Source organism: Ylistrum balloti, unplaced genomic scaffold (genome assembly GCF_031769215.1).
Source record: "Ylistrum balloti isolate Yb309-2 unplaced genomic scaffold, AGI_CSIRO_Ybal_v1 Utg370456, whole genome shotgun sequence".
NCBI classification, from domain to species: Eukaryota; Metazoa; Mollusca; class Bivalvia; order Pectinida; family Pectinidae; genus Ylistrum; species Ylistrum balloti.
In genome coordinates this window covers 175,665-193,601 of record NW_026782302.1, presented here as the reverse complement: position 1 = coordinate 193,601, position 17,937 = coordinate 175,665, and the positions used below count along the sequence as shown (strand labels likewise).

At 39.9% G+C, this 17,937-nt stretch overlaps 1 protein-coding gene across 1 annotated transcript; it reads left to right on the top strand.

Moving 5' to 3' along the window:
- Positions 1-4,009: 4,009 nt before the first annotated feature.
- LOC132555155 (tripartite motif-containing protein 10-like) lies at positions 4,010-10,778 on the top strand. The gene is made up of 2 exons (XM_060219502.1): positions 4,010-4,092; positions 9,737-10,778. The coding sequence occupies exon 2, from the start codon at positions 9,748-9,750 to the stop codon at positions 10,348-10,350; it is 603 nt and encodes a 200-aa protein (XP_060075485.1). The 5' UTR covers positions 4,010-4,092; positions 9,737-9,747; the 3' UTR covers positions 10,351-10,778.
- The last annotated feature ends 7,159 nt before the right edge of the window (positions 10,779-17,937 follow it).

Sequence of the window (17,937 nt, the reverse complement as noted above, 5' to 3'; positions counted from 1 at the left end):
AACGTTTTTGTCAAAACACAAAAGAGTTCCGATAGCTGACCTTGCCCCAGCTGCGGGAGTCAGTCAGCCGTGACCGTGTAATACACAACGATGTCGGAGCAAAATTTACCTGTGTCAATCGTTACAAATAAGTCAAACGCCAGTGATTTTTCCCTATATAGTCATCGGTGACTCGAAATGTCTGTAATCTGCATTTTCGCCAATAGAAATTTGAAATCGCCAATCACATTTCACTTTCGCCAATGTTCAAGGATACACGTATAATGTAGATAGTAGAAGGATACACGTATAATGTAGACAGTACAAGGATACACATATAATGTAGATAGTTTAAAGATACACGTATAATGAAGTTAGTTTGAAGGTTCTTCAAAATCTCCACAAGCAGACACCAGGTTCTCAATTCCAGCTATTGGAACTGACGCACCAATTGGTGGTACTTCTATTGTTTCATTTCATTCATGTCTTCCCAAGGCACGGTTGGTTTCACCATCACCAACAATTTGGAACTGCGTAACCAGAGCATGATTTCTAGGCGGATTACTGGGAAACTCATCCTCTGCTGGATGGCTGCCTTTAATCTCCTGCTGTTATGAGTATCCCGCTCGCTTTCACGCTATCCTTCCTCTCTGTTCCAGATTTCACAAAACTGACAAATTTTGGTCTTCTTGAAATTAGCCGCTTCTTTCATCTGGCGCAGTCAAGGCTTGCAGCTATCTCATTAAGGGCTTGGATATGCTGCTATTTATAGCTGCCCCCTGTCAGAGCTACCTGACATGAAGGGAGCATTTGAGTCACGTTAGCTGATGGACTGCACAGTGCACTTGCTGCCTTGTCCTTAATTCCCCAGGAAAACAAAATCGAAGGACTCAGTAGAACGTCATCAGTTGACTTCAAGAGTAAACAGAGGAAGCTAAGCCTGTGACGTGACGCTGCCGAAAATGGAACGCTACCAAAATTGGAACACTTCTCAAATGTTTGACGCAGAAATAACCAAGAAATAAGGTATTTATAAACTTTTGGCACTTTTTTTTTATCACCCCGCGTCTTCTATATTGTTTATAATGCTTCTGACATGTAGCCAAAGCATATAATGATAGCTGAAGGCATCAATAGCTAAAATATCAAGACAAAATAGAGGATTCAAACGCAGAAGAAAAGTTTCACAATTGTCTTCAAAAAGTGTTCCAATTTGGGTAGCGTCACGTTACCTTTCCCTGTTCCAGATGTCGTCCCAGGATACTTTCCTCTGTTAACACCCTCCCAGCGGATCCAGCTCTTTTGCTGTCTCATGCCAAAAGCTCTCGCTTGCCTAGCCTCCTCATCCATCGTTTTGATCTCTGCTTGAGCCACGCCCATGCGGGCGGTGGTTAGCACCACCCCATCGTGGTCTAGGAATAGTTCACAATTTCAAGGATGTCTGCATGCTTGAGCCAGGCCTTTGCTATGTACCTATACAGTCGGTGGAGTACTGCTAATCCATTGACATCATCAGCCGGGTCCATCAGTCTCTGGACGTTTCAACCCCTGTCCCGGAACGTCCTCGTGATGATGGGTCGACAGTGCCGATCAATTCACTGCCTGTCAATGGATGGCTTCCAGTCTTTCTCCTCCCGTCTACTCCACAGCCAGCATGATGCGCGTTCCGCAGCCTCCGCTAGTCTGCGCACCACCATCTTCCTTGTCCTCCCGACCACACCCAAAGCCTGAAACGTCTTCCAGAATGAGCGTACCGGGAACCCTCTACAGCCGACCTCCATAGGGAACAGCCATGTGCGCCACCCTCGTTCCCTACACTGTTCCATGAGATCTGCATACTTGGCTCTCTTTCTCTCGTTGGCCTGGTCACATCGCTCTTCCCAGGGTACAGTCAGCTCAATGACTACGATCTGCCTGGATTCGGCAGACCATATCACCACATCAGGACGTAGTGTTGTTTGTACCACGTCCGGAAACACCAACTTCTTCCCCAGGTCCACTCTCATCTCCCATGTCTCTGCCCCTTCAAGAATGCATGTGATGCCTGGTGTTGTCCTAGTCCCTTTATCCCCTGCTTTCACAAACCGGATGGAGGATGGTTTGTGCTTTCGTGGCGGACTCTTCCGTTTCCTCTCCACCTCGAGAACTTCTGCCATTTCCCTAAGCACCTGGTCATGCCTCCATCGTTATCGTCCCTGAGTCAGTGCTGTCTTGCACGCTGAAAGGATAAGACTCATGGTCCCACGTTCTTGGCAAAGCCGACATTTTGGCTCTTCAACTAGTCCCCACTGATGGAGGTTCGCTGGCGATGGTAGGGTGTCATATACCGACCGCAGCAGGAACTGGATCCTCAATGGTTCATAGCGCCACAGGTCTGTCCATGTCAGTTTCCGCTCCGGCAGCTTCCATCTTGTCCATGCCCCTTGTAACCCCATTTCTACTGCTCTTGCTTTCCTAGCTCCTTCTTCCTCTCTTCGAATCTCTCCCTGTACCATTGATCTTTTCTCCTTGTCGTCTATTCCTTATATATCTATATCTAATGTCTGCTTGGTGTTCCTTCCTGTCCTTGTCTTTACTTTTGCCAGATAAGTTTCCTGAGCTGTACAAACCTACACAAATGAAGCTGCAAGGTATGCTCAACCAACGCTACAGATATTTGCTGGTCATCCTCTCCATTGCCCCTACAAGGTGATTAGGACTTCCTTTGACGAGTAAAGGCAACAAAGGCTTTAAGAGAACACCGTACTGGTAAATCTAGGCCTTGAATTTATATTGAGTTCACTTTCATCAACCACCCTTCTCATCCATTTTTTAGTCTGTTTCATCATCCTTGTGTCACTTTCTGACGTTCAAGGAATTGTCAAACTACTTCACAATGTTTATTACTGGCTCCTCAGTGACTGACCACTCCACTCATAGTAAATCTCTGATCCATCACATTGCCTGGCTTGTTCTGTTCTCTGATCCGTCACATTGCCTGGCTTGTCCTGTTCTCTGATCCGTCACATTGCCTGGTTTGTCCTGTTCTCTGATCCATCGTATTGTCTGGCTTGTTCTGTTCTCTGATCCGTCACATTGCCTGGCTTGTCCTGTTCTCTGATCCGTCACATTGCCTGGCTTGTCCTGTTCTCTGATCCGTCACATTGCCTGGCTTGTCCTGTTCTCTGATCCGTCACATTGCCTGGCTTGTCCTGTTCTCTGATCCGTCACATTGTTCATGTAGTTGCATCTTTTTTCAGAACGTACACATGTACATGACACTGTTCTAAAATGATCTGGTATATGAAAATTGCGAAATTTATTTCAGTATGAGGCTGCTGCACTTCCCCGTCCATATTTTGAGTTTCCTCTCGATTACTTTGGATTTTCCTTAGTCGCCTCCTAGACTTCAAAATTTAGGTTCCCAACATCACTGACGGGTCCCAGAAGGATGAAACAGCTGTGTGATGCAGTTTAATTCATTTTTAAGCCCTACTGTAAACTTTGAATTATTAAAAGGTGCTATTCACTTATGTGTCTTTTGAAGAATCTTTAAGGACGAGGCTCTGGTGTGGTGTGAATTTCATACGTGCCAATGTGACCATGTCTTCTATATCCCTAAGGGCCCACCCGAATTAAACCATGGTCTTCGTTGTCATCCTCATGTCGGTCATGAAAAGTTTGGTTGACGTCGAATGTCAGCTGCCTTGTAAGGACCGCTGCTTATCTTCTCTAAAACTTTCACTCTTTTTATCATTATTGATCGTGTGAATCTTCTTTGGTAATCAATAATATTGTATATTATCACGATTAATGGACCATTTCATTGAGAAGTATAAGACTTGAAAAAAAAAAACCCAAGTTACTCGTACCTCTCAAAACAAACTAAATTATAAAATCTCATAACGAATTAACATGATTATAAAGCTGTTTCGGATCTGAAGTCAGGGAAAGACCGTACCAACAGGTTCACTGTACGTGTCCACTTTGGGTCTCCGTACTGACACAATTTGCTGTGTGGGAGGCGAGGAGTGTTGATTACAGACCAGTGTGTTCACTCTCGTTACGGTGTATTAAGACGGGTCGTCTCTATTGATCTTTAAAATTCTGACATTTTTGGTGGTGCATGAATTGGTAAGTGATCATACTTAGGTTTTGATAAAATTTAATTTCTTTCTTCTGTATCAATCTTACTTTCATTATTGTTGATGTAAGGATGATTATTGATATCTCTCTCTCTCTCTCTCTCTCTCTCTCTCTCTCTCTATTGTTTCAGTATTGTATAATAGATCGTCCGTGTGAGCTATTGTTTCAGTATTGTATAACAGATCGTCCGTGTGAGCTATTGTTTCAGTATTGTATAATAGATCGTCCGTGTGAGTTATGTTTATTTTTTCAATGTTATAATAGATCGTCCGTGTGAGTTATGTTTATTTTTTCAATGTCATAATAGATCGTCCGTGTGAGTTATGTTTATTTTTTCAATGTTATAATAGATCGTCCGTGTGAGTTATGTTTATTTTTTCAATGTCATAAAAGATCGTCCGTGTGAGTTATGTTTATTTTTTTTAATGTCATAATAGATCGTCCGTGTGAGTTATGTTTATTTTTTCAGTGTCATAATAGATCGTCCGTGTGAGTTATGTTTATTTTTTCAATGTTATAATAGATCGTCAGTGTGAGTTATGTTTATTTTTTCAATGTCATAATAGATCGTCCGTGTGAGTTATGTTTATTTTTTCAATGTCATAATAGATCGTCCGTGTGAGTTATGTTTATTTTTTTTAATGTCATAATAGATCGTCCGTGTGAGTTATGTTTATTTTTTCAGTGCTATAATAAATCGTCCGTGTGAGTTATGTTTATTTTTTCAGTGTCATAATAGATCGTCCGTGTGAGTTATGTTTATTTTTTCAGTGATTTAATAGATCGTCCGTGTGAGTTATGTTTATTTTTTCAATGTCATAATAGATCGTCCGTGTGAGTTATGTTTATTTTTTCAGTGTCATAATAGATCGTCCGTGTGAGTTATGTTTATTTTTTCAATGTCATAATAGATCGTCCGTGTGAGTTATGTTTATTTTTTCAGTGATTTAATAGATCGTCCGTGTGAGTTATGTTTATTTTTTCAGTGTTATAATAGATCGTCCGTGTGAGTTATGTTTATTTTTTCAATGTCCGTGTGAGTTATGTTTATTTTTTCAATGTCATAATAGATCGTCCGTGTGAGTTATGTTTATTTTTTCAATGTTATAATAGATCGTCCGTGTGAGTTATATTATTTTTTCAATGTTATGATATATCGTCCGTGTGAGTTATGTTTATTTTTTCAATGTCATAATAGATCGTCCGTGTGAGTTATATTATTTTTTCAATGTTATGATATATCGTCCGTGTGAGTTATGTTTATTTTTTCAGTGATTTAATAGATCGTCCGTGTGAGTTATGTTTATTTTTTCAATGTCATAATAGATCGTCCGTGTGAGTTATGTTTATTTTTTCAGTGTTATAATAGATCGTCCGTGTGAGTTATATTATTTTTTCAATGTTATGATATATCGTCCGTGTGAGTTATGTTTATTTTTTCAATGTTATAATAGATCGTCCGTGTGAGTTATATTATTTTTTCAATGTTATGATATATCGTCCGTGTGAGTTATGTTTATTTTTTCAATGTCATAATAGATCGTCCGTGTGAGTTATGTTTATTTTTTCAGTGTTATAATAGATCGTCCGTGTGAGTTATATTATTTTTTCAATGTTATGATATATCGTCCGTGTGAGTTATGTTTATTTTTTCAATGTCATAATAGATCGTCCGTGTGAGTTATGTTTATTTTTTCAGTGTTATAATAGATCGTCCGTGTGAGTTATATTATTTTTTCAATGTTATGATATATCGTCCGTGTGAGTTATGTTTATTTTTTCAATGTTATAATAGATCGTCCGTGTGAGTTATATTATTTTTTCAATGTTATGATATATCGTCCGTGTGAGTTATGTTTATTTTTTCAGTGGTGTAATAGATCGTCCGTGTGAGTTATGTTTATTTTTTCAATGTTATAATAGATCGTCCGTGTGAGTTATGTTTATTTTTTCAGTGTTATACTAATAAAGGTGCTCATTCAGAAAATTATTATCTCTAAAAAACCTTTACATACTTACCACCCCCGCCCGACACATTAACACAATTCCCCATAATAACACATGTAAGTTTACTCGCCAGGGGAATCACACTAACCTACTGTACTGAATACCTTGTCTCAGACGATATGACTAAGTAATTCCATTCCGACGGAAGATGAACATATGTCCCACTACGTACAATACTGCAATGTCTTTCTGCAGCACTGTGGCATGTGTGCTTTACAAGTATGTCGGCAAATGTCGATGTAAATAAATCACCTGAGCGTGCATCGCATGGTTAGAAAGTCAATGTTATACAGAAGTACATCAGTCAGCAGTAATGGGTAATTAACACGTTCATATTGAAGCTGTATTAGTACTACTATGTAGATTTGTGTGGTTCTTCACAACCATGTCTTGTGTGTAATGCACCGTATCTTTTCTGTTTTACCAGACACATAACTTAGCACGAAACAAAGAGCGAATTAGGACAGAGAGTGCGAATTTGGATAGAGAGTGCGAATTAGGACACAGAGTGCGAATTTGGATAGAGAGTGCGAATTTGGACAGAGTGCGAATTCGGACAGAGAGTGCGAATTAGGACACAGAGTGCGAATTAGGACAGAGAAAGCTAATTAGGACACAGAGTGCGAATTAGGACACAGAGTGCGAATTCGGACAGAGAGTGCGAATTAGGACACAGAGTGCGAATTCGGACAGAGAGTGCGAATTAGGACACAGAGTGTGAATTCGGACAGAGAGTGCGAATTAGGACACAGAGTGCGAATTAGGACACAGAGTGCGAATAAGGACACAGAGTGCGAATTAGGACACAGAGTGAGAATTCGGACAGAGAGAGTGCGAATTAGGACACAGAGTGCGAATTAGGACACAGAGTGAGAATTCGGACAGAGAGAGTGCGAATTAGGACACAGTGCGAATTAGGACACAGAGTGAGAATTAGGACAAAGAGTGCGAATTTGGATAGAGAGTGCGAATTAGGACACAGAGTGCGAATTAGGACACAGAGTGCGAATTAGGACGCAGAGTGCGAATTTGGATAGAGAGTGCGAATTAGGACACAGAGTGCGAATTCGGACAGAGAGTGCGAATTAGGACACAGAGTGCGAATTTGGATAAAGAGTGCGAATTCGGACAGAGAGTGCGAATCAGGACACAGAGTGCGAATTCGGACAGAGAGAGTGCGAATTCGGACAGAGAGTGCGAATTAGGACAGAGAGTGCGAATTCGGACAAAGAGTTCGAATTAGGACACAGAGTGCGAATTCGGACAGAGTGCGAATTCTGACAGAGAGTGCGAATTAGGACAGAGAGTGCGAATTAGGACACAGAGTGCGAATTAGGACACAGAGTGAGAATTCGGACAGAGAGAGTGCGAATTAGGACACATAGTGCGAATTCGGACAGAGAGTGCGAATTAGGACACAGAGTGCGAATTATAGAGAGTGCGAATTAGGACACAGAGTGCGAATTCGGACAGAGAGTGCGAATTAGGACACAGAGTGCGAATTTGGATAAAGAGTGCGAATTTGGATAGAGAGTGCGAATTAGGACACAGAGTGCGAATTCGGACAGAGAGTGCGAATTAGGACACAGAGTGTGAATTCGGACAGAGAGTGCGAATCAGGGCACAGAGTGCGAATTCGGACAGAGAGAGTGCGAATTCGGACAGAGAGTGCGAATTAGGACACAGAGTGCGAATTCGGACAGAGAGAGTGCAAATTCTGACAGAGAGTTCGAATTAGGACACAGAGTGCGAATTCGGACAGAGAGAGTGCAAATTCGGACAGAGAGTGCGAATTAGGACACAGAGTGCGAATTAGGACACAGAGTGCGAATTAGGACACAGAGTGCGAATTAGGACACAGAGTGCGAATTAGGACAGAGAGTGCGAATTAGGACAGAGAGTGCGAATTCGGACAGAGAGTGCGAATTAGGACAGAGAGTGCGAATTCGGACAGAGAGTGCGAATTAGGACACAGAGTGCGAATTCGGACAGAGAGTGCAAATTAGGACACAGAGTGCGAATTCGGACAGAGAGTTCGAATTAGGACACAGAGTGCGAATTCGGACAGAGTGCGAATTCTGACAGAGAGTGCGAGAGAGTGCGAATTAGACACAGAGTTTAGGACACAGAGTGCGAATTCGGACACAGAGTGCGAATTCGGACACAGAGTGCAAATTAGGACACAGAGTGCGAATTTGGACAGAGAGTGCGAATTTCGGACAGAGAGTGCAAATTAGGACACAGAGTGCGAATTCGGACAGAGAGTTCGACACAGAGAGTGCGAATTAGGACACAGAGTGCGAATTAGGACAGAGAGTGCGAATTAGGACACAGAGTGCGAATTAGGACACAGAGTGCGAATTTGGATAGAGAGTGCGAATTAGGACACAGAGTGCGAATTCGGACAGAGAGTGCAAATTAGGACACAGAGTGCGAATTCGGACAGAGAGTTCGAATTAGGACACAGAGTGCGAATTCGGACAGAGAGAGTGCGAATTCGGACAGAGAGTGCGAATTCGGACACAGAGTGCGAATTAGGACAGAGAGTGCGAATTAGGACAGAGAGTGCGAATTAGGACAGAGAGTGCGAATTAGGACACAGAGTGCGAATTAGGACACAGAGTGCGAATTAGGACACAGAGTGCGAATTTGGATAGAGAGTGCGAATTCGGATAGAGAGTGCGAATTCGGATATAGAGTGCGATTTCTGACATAAAGAACAATAAGCTAAATATAGTTACAGTCAAGTCACTAAATATTAGATAATGTATTGTATAATTCTAAAAAATGTCAAGTTTGGTGACTGCATTGAATTTGCAATAACATCCATCTGGAAAGCGACATGTATTATCGAAATCATTTGACTGCCGTTATTTCTATCAATAGCCTTTCATTCCAATAAAACATTTTGTGATTTTATATGTACTAACAATCTGTTCACGATTAAAAACATTGAGTGCCAAGTGTAGCAGATTTGATTTATTGTTCCAAGAAAAGAGGAAAAGAAAATAGCAGCAAATTTGATGCTACATCGACGACACTCGCCATTTCAGGTTTGACAAATCTAAGTATTTATGTCTTTTTCCCAAATAAGGTATAGGAACCAACAGCCAAACTTACGAGCATCAAACACGTAGATCTCCATACCCAATGAAGGAGCAGAGCTTGGTTTAAATTAGTTCATTTACAATGTTATAACATTTCGTTTCTACTATGTACTATTTTCATGTCAAGTCATGTGTTTTGTGCTGACATCAACCATTTAACCGTATGACGAAGCATTTTGTCCACAACAGCTATTCAGTCCCAAGTATGAAAAAATCGTCCACGAGCACATGATTCGTTCTCAAGTAATATCAGTAAAATACTACAGATTAACAAGCAACTTAAATTCCTTTAAAATACAATAACATTTCATGCCGATGACAGAATTTTTTTGGTTCAGTAAAATTTTCTCGTCACACGAAACTACTCCTTTCCCAATTTTAGATATATTTATCGAAAACGACAACGTAACTGTCAATGTAACCTGAAATTGTCCAGAAACATGCAGACAATTCTATCTCTTTTCTCTTTCTAACTTTATCGAGTTCTTCATCTGAAATAACAGAACTATATTTTGCAGATCCGGAGACCATGACTAGCCCGCTTATCAACGGCTGCGTGGAAGTATTGGCAGACATGTGTCATCTCTGTCAGGAAGACATATTCCGCCCACGAGCTCTTCCGTGTTCCCACAGATTTTGTCTGGAATGCCTCGACTCCTACATCTTTCGGAAAACCTCTGACACATCTGTCGCCTTTACATGTCCAGAGTGCGATCGAGTTACAAGGCCAGTTCGTCCAGATTCTGAACGCGGCTACTGGGCCGAGGAATTCCCAGAAACAAATGTCCAAAAGGACAGGGGTCTTGATTCAGAAATCCCCATGTGTCTGCCGTGTAAGAATAAAGGTTATGATGTTACAGCATCGGACTGGTGTCGGAACTGTAAGGTTTTGTTCTGCGCCTACTGCAGAAAGTTTCACGACTCCATACACAGGCGTCACGTGGTGTTTGATGTGCGAGAATACCAGCGTAGACAGGCTTTCTTCAGAGGCAGATCATTTATATCCAAGAAAAAGGAAACTAAAAACTTTGTTTGCAACTTTCGATTCGTTCGTTCATGTAGCTTGACCCGATTATTTCCAACAGCTTCCATTGTTGGGAAAGGTGTGAGGTTTGAGTCTGTTGATCGTTAACGCTACCATACTGCGAAAATTTCCATTAAACATGACTTGATCCTCCGTAACTCAAATGATAAACAAAGATTAAGAGCAAAGGGACCTGTTTAGTGTCAGTTAATGATACAAAGTTTTAGCGCGCAATAATCTAAAACTGAAAATGTTGATTTGTTCTATGGTGAGGTCGTTAGATAATAATTCTGACCTCAGATGCACGGCTAAAGAAAGCTTACCCGAACGTCAGTACAGAGTGAGGAAGCTTTATTCAGTACTCATATTTATTTCATCTAAATTTGTTATAGGGCCGAGTCCAGTCGACGGAGTATTGGATTTGGCAATGTCATGTGAAGATCCGCGTTATGTGGTTCGATATTTCCTCGGGAAGGTCTGTATCTCGGGTGCAGATCCGCGTTATGTGGTTCGGTATTTCCTCGGGAAGGTCTGGATCTCGGGTGCAGATCCGCGTTATGTGGTTCGGTATTTCCTCGGGAAGGTCTGTATATCGGGTGCAGATCCGCGTTATGTGGTTTGATATTTCCTCGGGAAGGTCTGGATCTCGGGTGCAGATCCGCGTAATGTGGTTTGATATTTCCTCGGGAAGGTCTGTATCTCGGGTGCAGATCCGCGTTATGTGGTTCGGTATTTCCTCGGGAAGGTCTGTATCTCGGGTGCAGATCCGCGTTATGTGGTTCGGTATTTCCTCGGGAAGGTCTGTATCTCGGGTGCAGATCCGCGTTATGTGGTTCGGTATTTCCTCGGGAAGGTCTGTATCTCGGGTGCAGATCCGCGTTATGTGGTTCGGTATTTCCTCGGGAAGGTCTGTATCTCGGGTGCAGATCCGCGTTATGTGGTTCGGTATTTCCTCGGGAAGGTCTGTATCTCGGGTGCAGATCCGCGTTATGTGGTTCGGTATTTCCTCGGGAAGGTCTGTATCTCGGGTGCAGATCCGCGTTATGTGGTTCGGTATTTCCTCGGGAAGGTCTGTATATCGGGTGCAGATCCGCGTTATGTGGTTCGGTATTTCCTCGGGAAGGTCTGTATCTCGGGTGCAGATCCGCGTTATGTGGTTCGATATTTCCTCGGGAAGGTCTGTATCTCGGGTGCAGATCCGCGTTATGTGGTTTGATATTTCCTCGGGAAGGTCCGTATCTCGGGTGCAGATCCGCGTTATGTGGTTTGATATTTCCTCGTGAAGGTCTGTATCTCGGGTGCAGATCCGCGTTATGTGGTTTGATATCTACACAAGAAGGTCTGTATCTCGGGTGCAGATCCGTGTTATGTGATTTGATATTTCCTCGGGAAGGTCTGTATCTCGGGAAGCAACGATAACGGACTGCATTGTGTTGCGATGGTTGTACATGTAGACGAACACGTTACCCCAATTGCTATGGTTTCCACGCGATTGACATCTCAAAACTAGTCCTGTTTAATTGTCTTTAGTGCAATTGTTTACTACACTTCAAAACATACTTTAACAAATGCAGAGAATGTTAAAAGCATATTGTCATCATCAAGGAAAGAATGCAATTTTAGCTGTATGTCTAAACTATTGAAACCTTTTGTTTCAATCTTTTTGTTACACCCACTTGTTGATAATAGACTGGTATGTAGACTGTCTTTGAATCATCTATTTTATTACATTGATAAACAAAATGTATGTGTGTAGCACTTGTTATTGTGATTCACCAATGATTAAACAAAGAATGCTCACCAGGGTCTGTTAAGTTATATACTAGTATTATAATGAAAAAACAAGGGCTTATCATCAGCAAACAAAATGAACACTTCTCCGACAAACAGTAGTTATTAAAGGATACTTCATTATAATACAACATCCCTGTGCATTATTAGAACGAAAACAAATAATAAAATATATAAAAATGTATATTTCTTCAACAATTGCGAAACAAGCTATCAGCTTATGTCAATTACTCTTGTTGACCCGGATGAAAGCGGGCGAGGGGTATTACTGTGGGAGGACACCGGAGTATTACTGTTCAAAATAAAACCTTGATGAAAAAAAGTCAAATATGAGCAAAAGAAAGATTCAAACGGAGACTCATGAAAAGAAACAAGGATAATAAAACCAGGTGAAAGTTCTGGAAGGGTAAGCGTCTTCTGCTTCCTCGCCGACTACTGCCTTGTATTTACGATCATCGAGCCGGGCAGCTTCAATGCATAAGGAAAAAAATGTTTCACAATTAGATCATTGTGATGACCATAACGTGTTCCTATAATCTTAATCATCCTGCAACTTTCGAAACTAAGGAAGCCTGCAAGTGCCATCAGTGAAAATAGTTTATGTGGCGGCCGCAGGTATATACAGTGAAAATTTCAGAAAAATTGTAAAATTGCCATTTAAAGGCTTGAGCAAAGTTACTATTTATAAAATTTACTAAAATATTTACTAAAATTACTATGCACCAAAGAAATTGCAATGAAGAAGAGTATAATGATCTTATAAAGAGTATTGTGACAAGGCAAGGGTTTACAAAAATTTCATTTGAATTTTAATTTGCGAACTTTTATAATTTTACAAATATCATTGAATTGTAGGTATTACAATAAAGGAACCTAACAAGAACAGTGAAAGGAGCATACAGTATAGAGAACCTAGAGTTAGTTGTTGAAAAACAGTTGGCCAAAATAGTTAGCCAAAATAGTCGCTTTGCATAAAGACCATGCGTAAGCAACAAGAGTGTGGTGGACTTATTTCATTTAATTCTTGTAGTCAATGATTCTTGAATCATACAGTTCAACATTCAGTTGTGAGAGGTATAACAATATATATCTATTACTTGAGTGATATAATCAAGTAATGCCTTGTACCATTGTTCAAAGCCACTTGGTAATTTTATCACAATGAATGACAAGTGTATTATTCCTAGTTACAATACAAGGTTCAAAGACTGTGACAAAACCGAACCATTGACTAGGGGTCTTGATTCACACATAATAGTTGGCTAAAATCTTAGCTCAGAGAAGAGGGGTTATCAGTGGAAACCGATTTGCAAACGATGTTAAACAAAATACCTTATAAAAAAGACCATGACCAAACAAAGACTACTCCCAATAGGATGAAGCTCCATTTTCAGAATATACGCCCGAGAATACCAGCAGTGACAATGCGGGTAATGTTGAGAGTTTCACAGACTTTATCCCACATTGGAGTGTCGACGATCTGAAGTATGCCGCACCATCTCATCGGAAATGTTCTCTATGTCCTAGTTATAATGACATCTGTGTTAATATACCCAAGTCTGCACGCCACAATCTGGTCATCAAACATGGGCTATGGTGCTCTCCTGTTATACGTGTTGGTCATCAAACATGGGCTATGGTGCTCTCCTGCTACACGTATTGGTCATCAAACATCGGCTATGGTGCTCTCCTGCTACACGTGTTGGTCATCAAACATCTGCTATGGTGCTCTCCTGTTACACATATTGGTCATCAAACATCGGCTATGGTGCTCTCCTGCTACACATGTTGGTCATCAAACATCGGCTATAGTGCTCTCCTGCTACACGTATTGGTCATCAAACATCGGCTATGGTGCTCTCCTGCTACACGTGTTGGTCATCAAACATCAGCTATGATGCTCTCCTGCTACACGTATTGGTCATCAAACATCGGCTATAGTGCTCTCCTGTTACACGTGTTGGTCATCAAACATCGGCTATGGTGCTCTCCTGCTACACGTATTGGTCATCAAACATCGGCTATGGTGCTCTCCTGCTACACGTGTTGGTCATCAAACATCAGCTATGGTGCTCTCCTGTTACACGTGTCGGTCATCAAACATCGGCTATGGTGCTCTTCTGATGCCCTTGTTGGTCATCAAACATTTGCTGTGGTGCTCTTCTGTTACACGTGTTGGTCATCAAACATCGGCTATGGTGCTCTTCTGATGCCCTTGTTGGTCATCAAACATCTGCTGTAGGGCTCTCCTGTTACACGTGTTGGTCATCAAACATCGGCTATGGTGCTCTTCTGATGTCCTTGTTGGTCATTAAACATTTGCTGTGGTGCTCTCCTGTTACACGTGTTGGTCATCAAACATCGGCTATGGTGCTCTCCTGTTACACGTGCTGGTCATCAAACATCTGCTATGATGCTCTTCTGATGCCCGTGTTGATCATCAAACATCGGCTATGTGCTCTCCTGTTACCCATGTTTGTCCAGAACATGCCACTGGGGTTTTTGTTTTCATCCTAATACTATAGTATCTTTGGTCAACAACCGCAGTCCACTACGAGATAAACTGGATGACTCCTTCCATCATTAGTAATAAATATCTCCTAGAACTCATTCCCGAGGTATCCACTCAAGCCAATTCACCAAAATTGCAGTTTAGAAACCTGTCTGATTCAGAGTGCCATGGATGGACTGGCTGGTCACTGGAACAATATAACAATATAAAGAAAACTTTATATGAGAAATGTCATTTTTCTAAGTTCGAGATTTCTAATTTTTATTAATTAACAATTTTTTTTAAACATGGAAACCAATTATTCAAAACTGACATCCTATGACTGTGTACACCTTTGTTTACCCCAACATGATTGACCGAAATTGAATTCCTTATCTTTTGGCTTTTAAATTAATTTTTGGTGCACTCAAACTGAAAGTACATGCTTCCTTTCTTTGAAAAATTGTCTAAGCTGAAAAAATGTTAAAAAAATAATACTTTTTCAATTATGAAACTATATGATTTTTATTATTTTGCAAATATTTTGATACATATTTACCACCATATTGTCAAACTGATCCTTGTTAATCAAACATATCATTTGGTAATGTACGCTGTGGTTTTAATCCTTTTTCAGATGAAAAACTTAACCCTGTCATACTCCTGTAGTAACAACACTTAATGGGCTGCAACAAGCACCCTCAGGACCTTTTGAATTTTTTAATCCTATTTCATGGGTAGTCACTCAAGGTGCTACAAACATCACCAACTTTTATTTAATTTAAGCTGTCTTACAATGGTATGGGGACATCGTGCAAATACACTGCTGCTCCAGAAAATACAGAGAAGTACAAATGTATCAAGAATACCCCGAAGTTTATCAAACCATCCGCCTGTCTGTGGGCAAGTACTGGACTGTTCATATCAATACCAAACTGGAAATTTACTTCATCATTAGAAATATGTGAACACCTAATCACTTCAGCCGAAGACAAAAAAGATCTGGGTGGTGAAGGTACAGCCACGACAAAGGATGATCATGAGAATCTTTATTGTGGCTACAAGTTCACTCTGCAAGAAAAGTGCCAGAAAGCATGTGTGTCACAAATGTACAACATACCCCAAAGTTCTGTCCAACAGCATTAAACATGGAGATTAAAAGACACACCCAGAGGCCATGATTGCATACCTCCTATTTCCTATGGTTTGTTCTTGACTGTTTTCTGTTATTACAAACTGTACAACATGACCCACAGTTCTCTCCATCTTCGTTAAATATGGAGATTACAAAACACACATACAAGAAAGTCATGATTGCATACATCCTATTCCCTACCATTTGTTCTTCGCAATTTTTTGTTTCATTACAAACTTGTTGAGACTGAAATATGAAACCATGTATAATCAGATCTGCAGGCTGTGAACAGTGACAAAGAACATGGGATGGTCAGTGCTGGATAGCCCACAATCTCTTGGGCATCTGCTATGGAATGGTTGGGGAGGCACTGAGGGAATACTTATATTCTCTTTGTGATCAATATCAAAACCCAGTTAAGGAGAGGATAGAAAGTTCATGACAGTTATAGCCAAATGTATCATAGATAGTTACAACTGTTCTATACTCGGAGAAACTGATTCTCGTCTTGCTTGGCATGTACATGTAAAACCAACCCTGCCATGTATAGATCAAGTCTTTTATAGATATCGCATGACAATAGTTGCCCTAAGGTTAGATAGTGTGTAACACGTTTTCAAATACTATAATAATTTAATGTACATCAAGAGTTTGGTGCTTGATGCAAACCTAACATTCTTTCCATTTGGACATACTTGAGTCCCCCTGCTCAGTACTGAACTAACTACAATTGAGGTTGTCTTGCTACAATAAGTTCTGATGTGATGCGGTTTCAGATTCTTCTGTTTCATTAATCTGTGTTGTTGAACATTCTTAGAAATTGTTGTGTTACATTAAGCTGTGTTGTTATAAAGTACAAGAAATTGTTGTGCTACATTAAGCTGTGTTGTTATAAAGTACAAGAAATTGTTGTGCTACATTAAGCTGTGTTGTTATAAAGTACGAGAAATTGTTGTGCTACATTAAGCTGTGTTGTTATAAAGTACGAGAAATTGTTGTGTTACATTAAGCTGTTTTGTTATAAAGTACGAGAAATTGTTGTGTTACATTAAGCTGTGTTGTTATAAAGTACGAGAAATTGTTGTGTTACATTAAGCTGTTTTGTTATAAAGTACGAGAAATTGTTGTGTTACATTAAGCTGTGTTGTTATAAAGTACGAGAAATTGTTGTGCTACATTAAGCTGTGTTGTTATAAAGTACGAGAAATTGTTGTGTTACATTAAGCTGTGTTGTTATAAAGTACGAGAAATTGTTGTGTTACATTAAGCTGTTTTGTTATAAAGTACGAGAAATTGTTGTGTTACATTAAGCTGTGTTGTTATAAAGTACGAGAAATTGTTGTGTTACATTAAGCTGTTTTGTTATAAAGTACGAGAAATTGTTGTGTTACAGAAATTGTTGTGTTACATTAAGCTGTTTTGTTATAAAGTACGAGAAATTGTTGTGTTACATTAAGCTGTGTTGTTATAAAGTACGAGAAATTGTGTTACATTAAGCTGAGTTGTTATAAAGTACGAGAAATTGTGTTACATTAAGCTGTTTTGTTATAAAGTACGAGAAATTGTTGTGTTACATTAAGCTGTGTTGTTATAAAGTACGAGAAATTGTGTTACATTAAGCTGAGTTGTTATAAAGTACGAGAAATTGTTGTGTTACATTAAGCTGTGTTGTTATAAAGTACAAGAAATTGTTGTGTTACATTAGGTTGTCTAATTGTTAAATGAGATTAAAATTGAGAAAGGTGATTTTTTTCTGAAATAAATCAATAACATGTATTACGATTTAGAATCTGATAATAAATATGTTTTAAAAAAATATTTAAATTGAAATGATTAATGAATATGAAGATAATCAAAAACAGAATGTACCTGTGAATGATGTTGTTAGATCATATATATATTGTACTTCTGACGAAATTATGATAAACAATTTACAATTTATAAAAACAAGATAAAGACATTTTTTTGACTGTTTTATTAAGTGGTCTATTTCTTAATAACATGGATATTATACAATACAGTTAAAAACATATAGGTGTATTGAAAGTCTAATATTCAGTTCATATCACAGCACGTTCAAAGCGACCCTTGGTCACTCCCAAATTGACCTAGATATCAATAGAGTAGTTAGTCTACACAAGTGACCTAGATTACCTAATTAGCTTGTATCATACAAGTGATCCAGCCAGCACTAACGAGTAGTTGTTTTAAAATTGTCGACCTTTATATAGCTGATCAGTTTAAATAGATAACCTAGATGTTGCTAGTCTTTTAAACA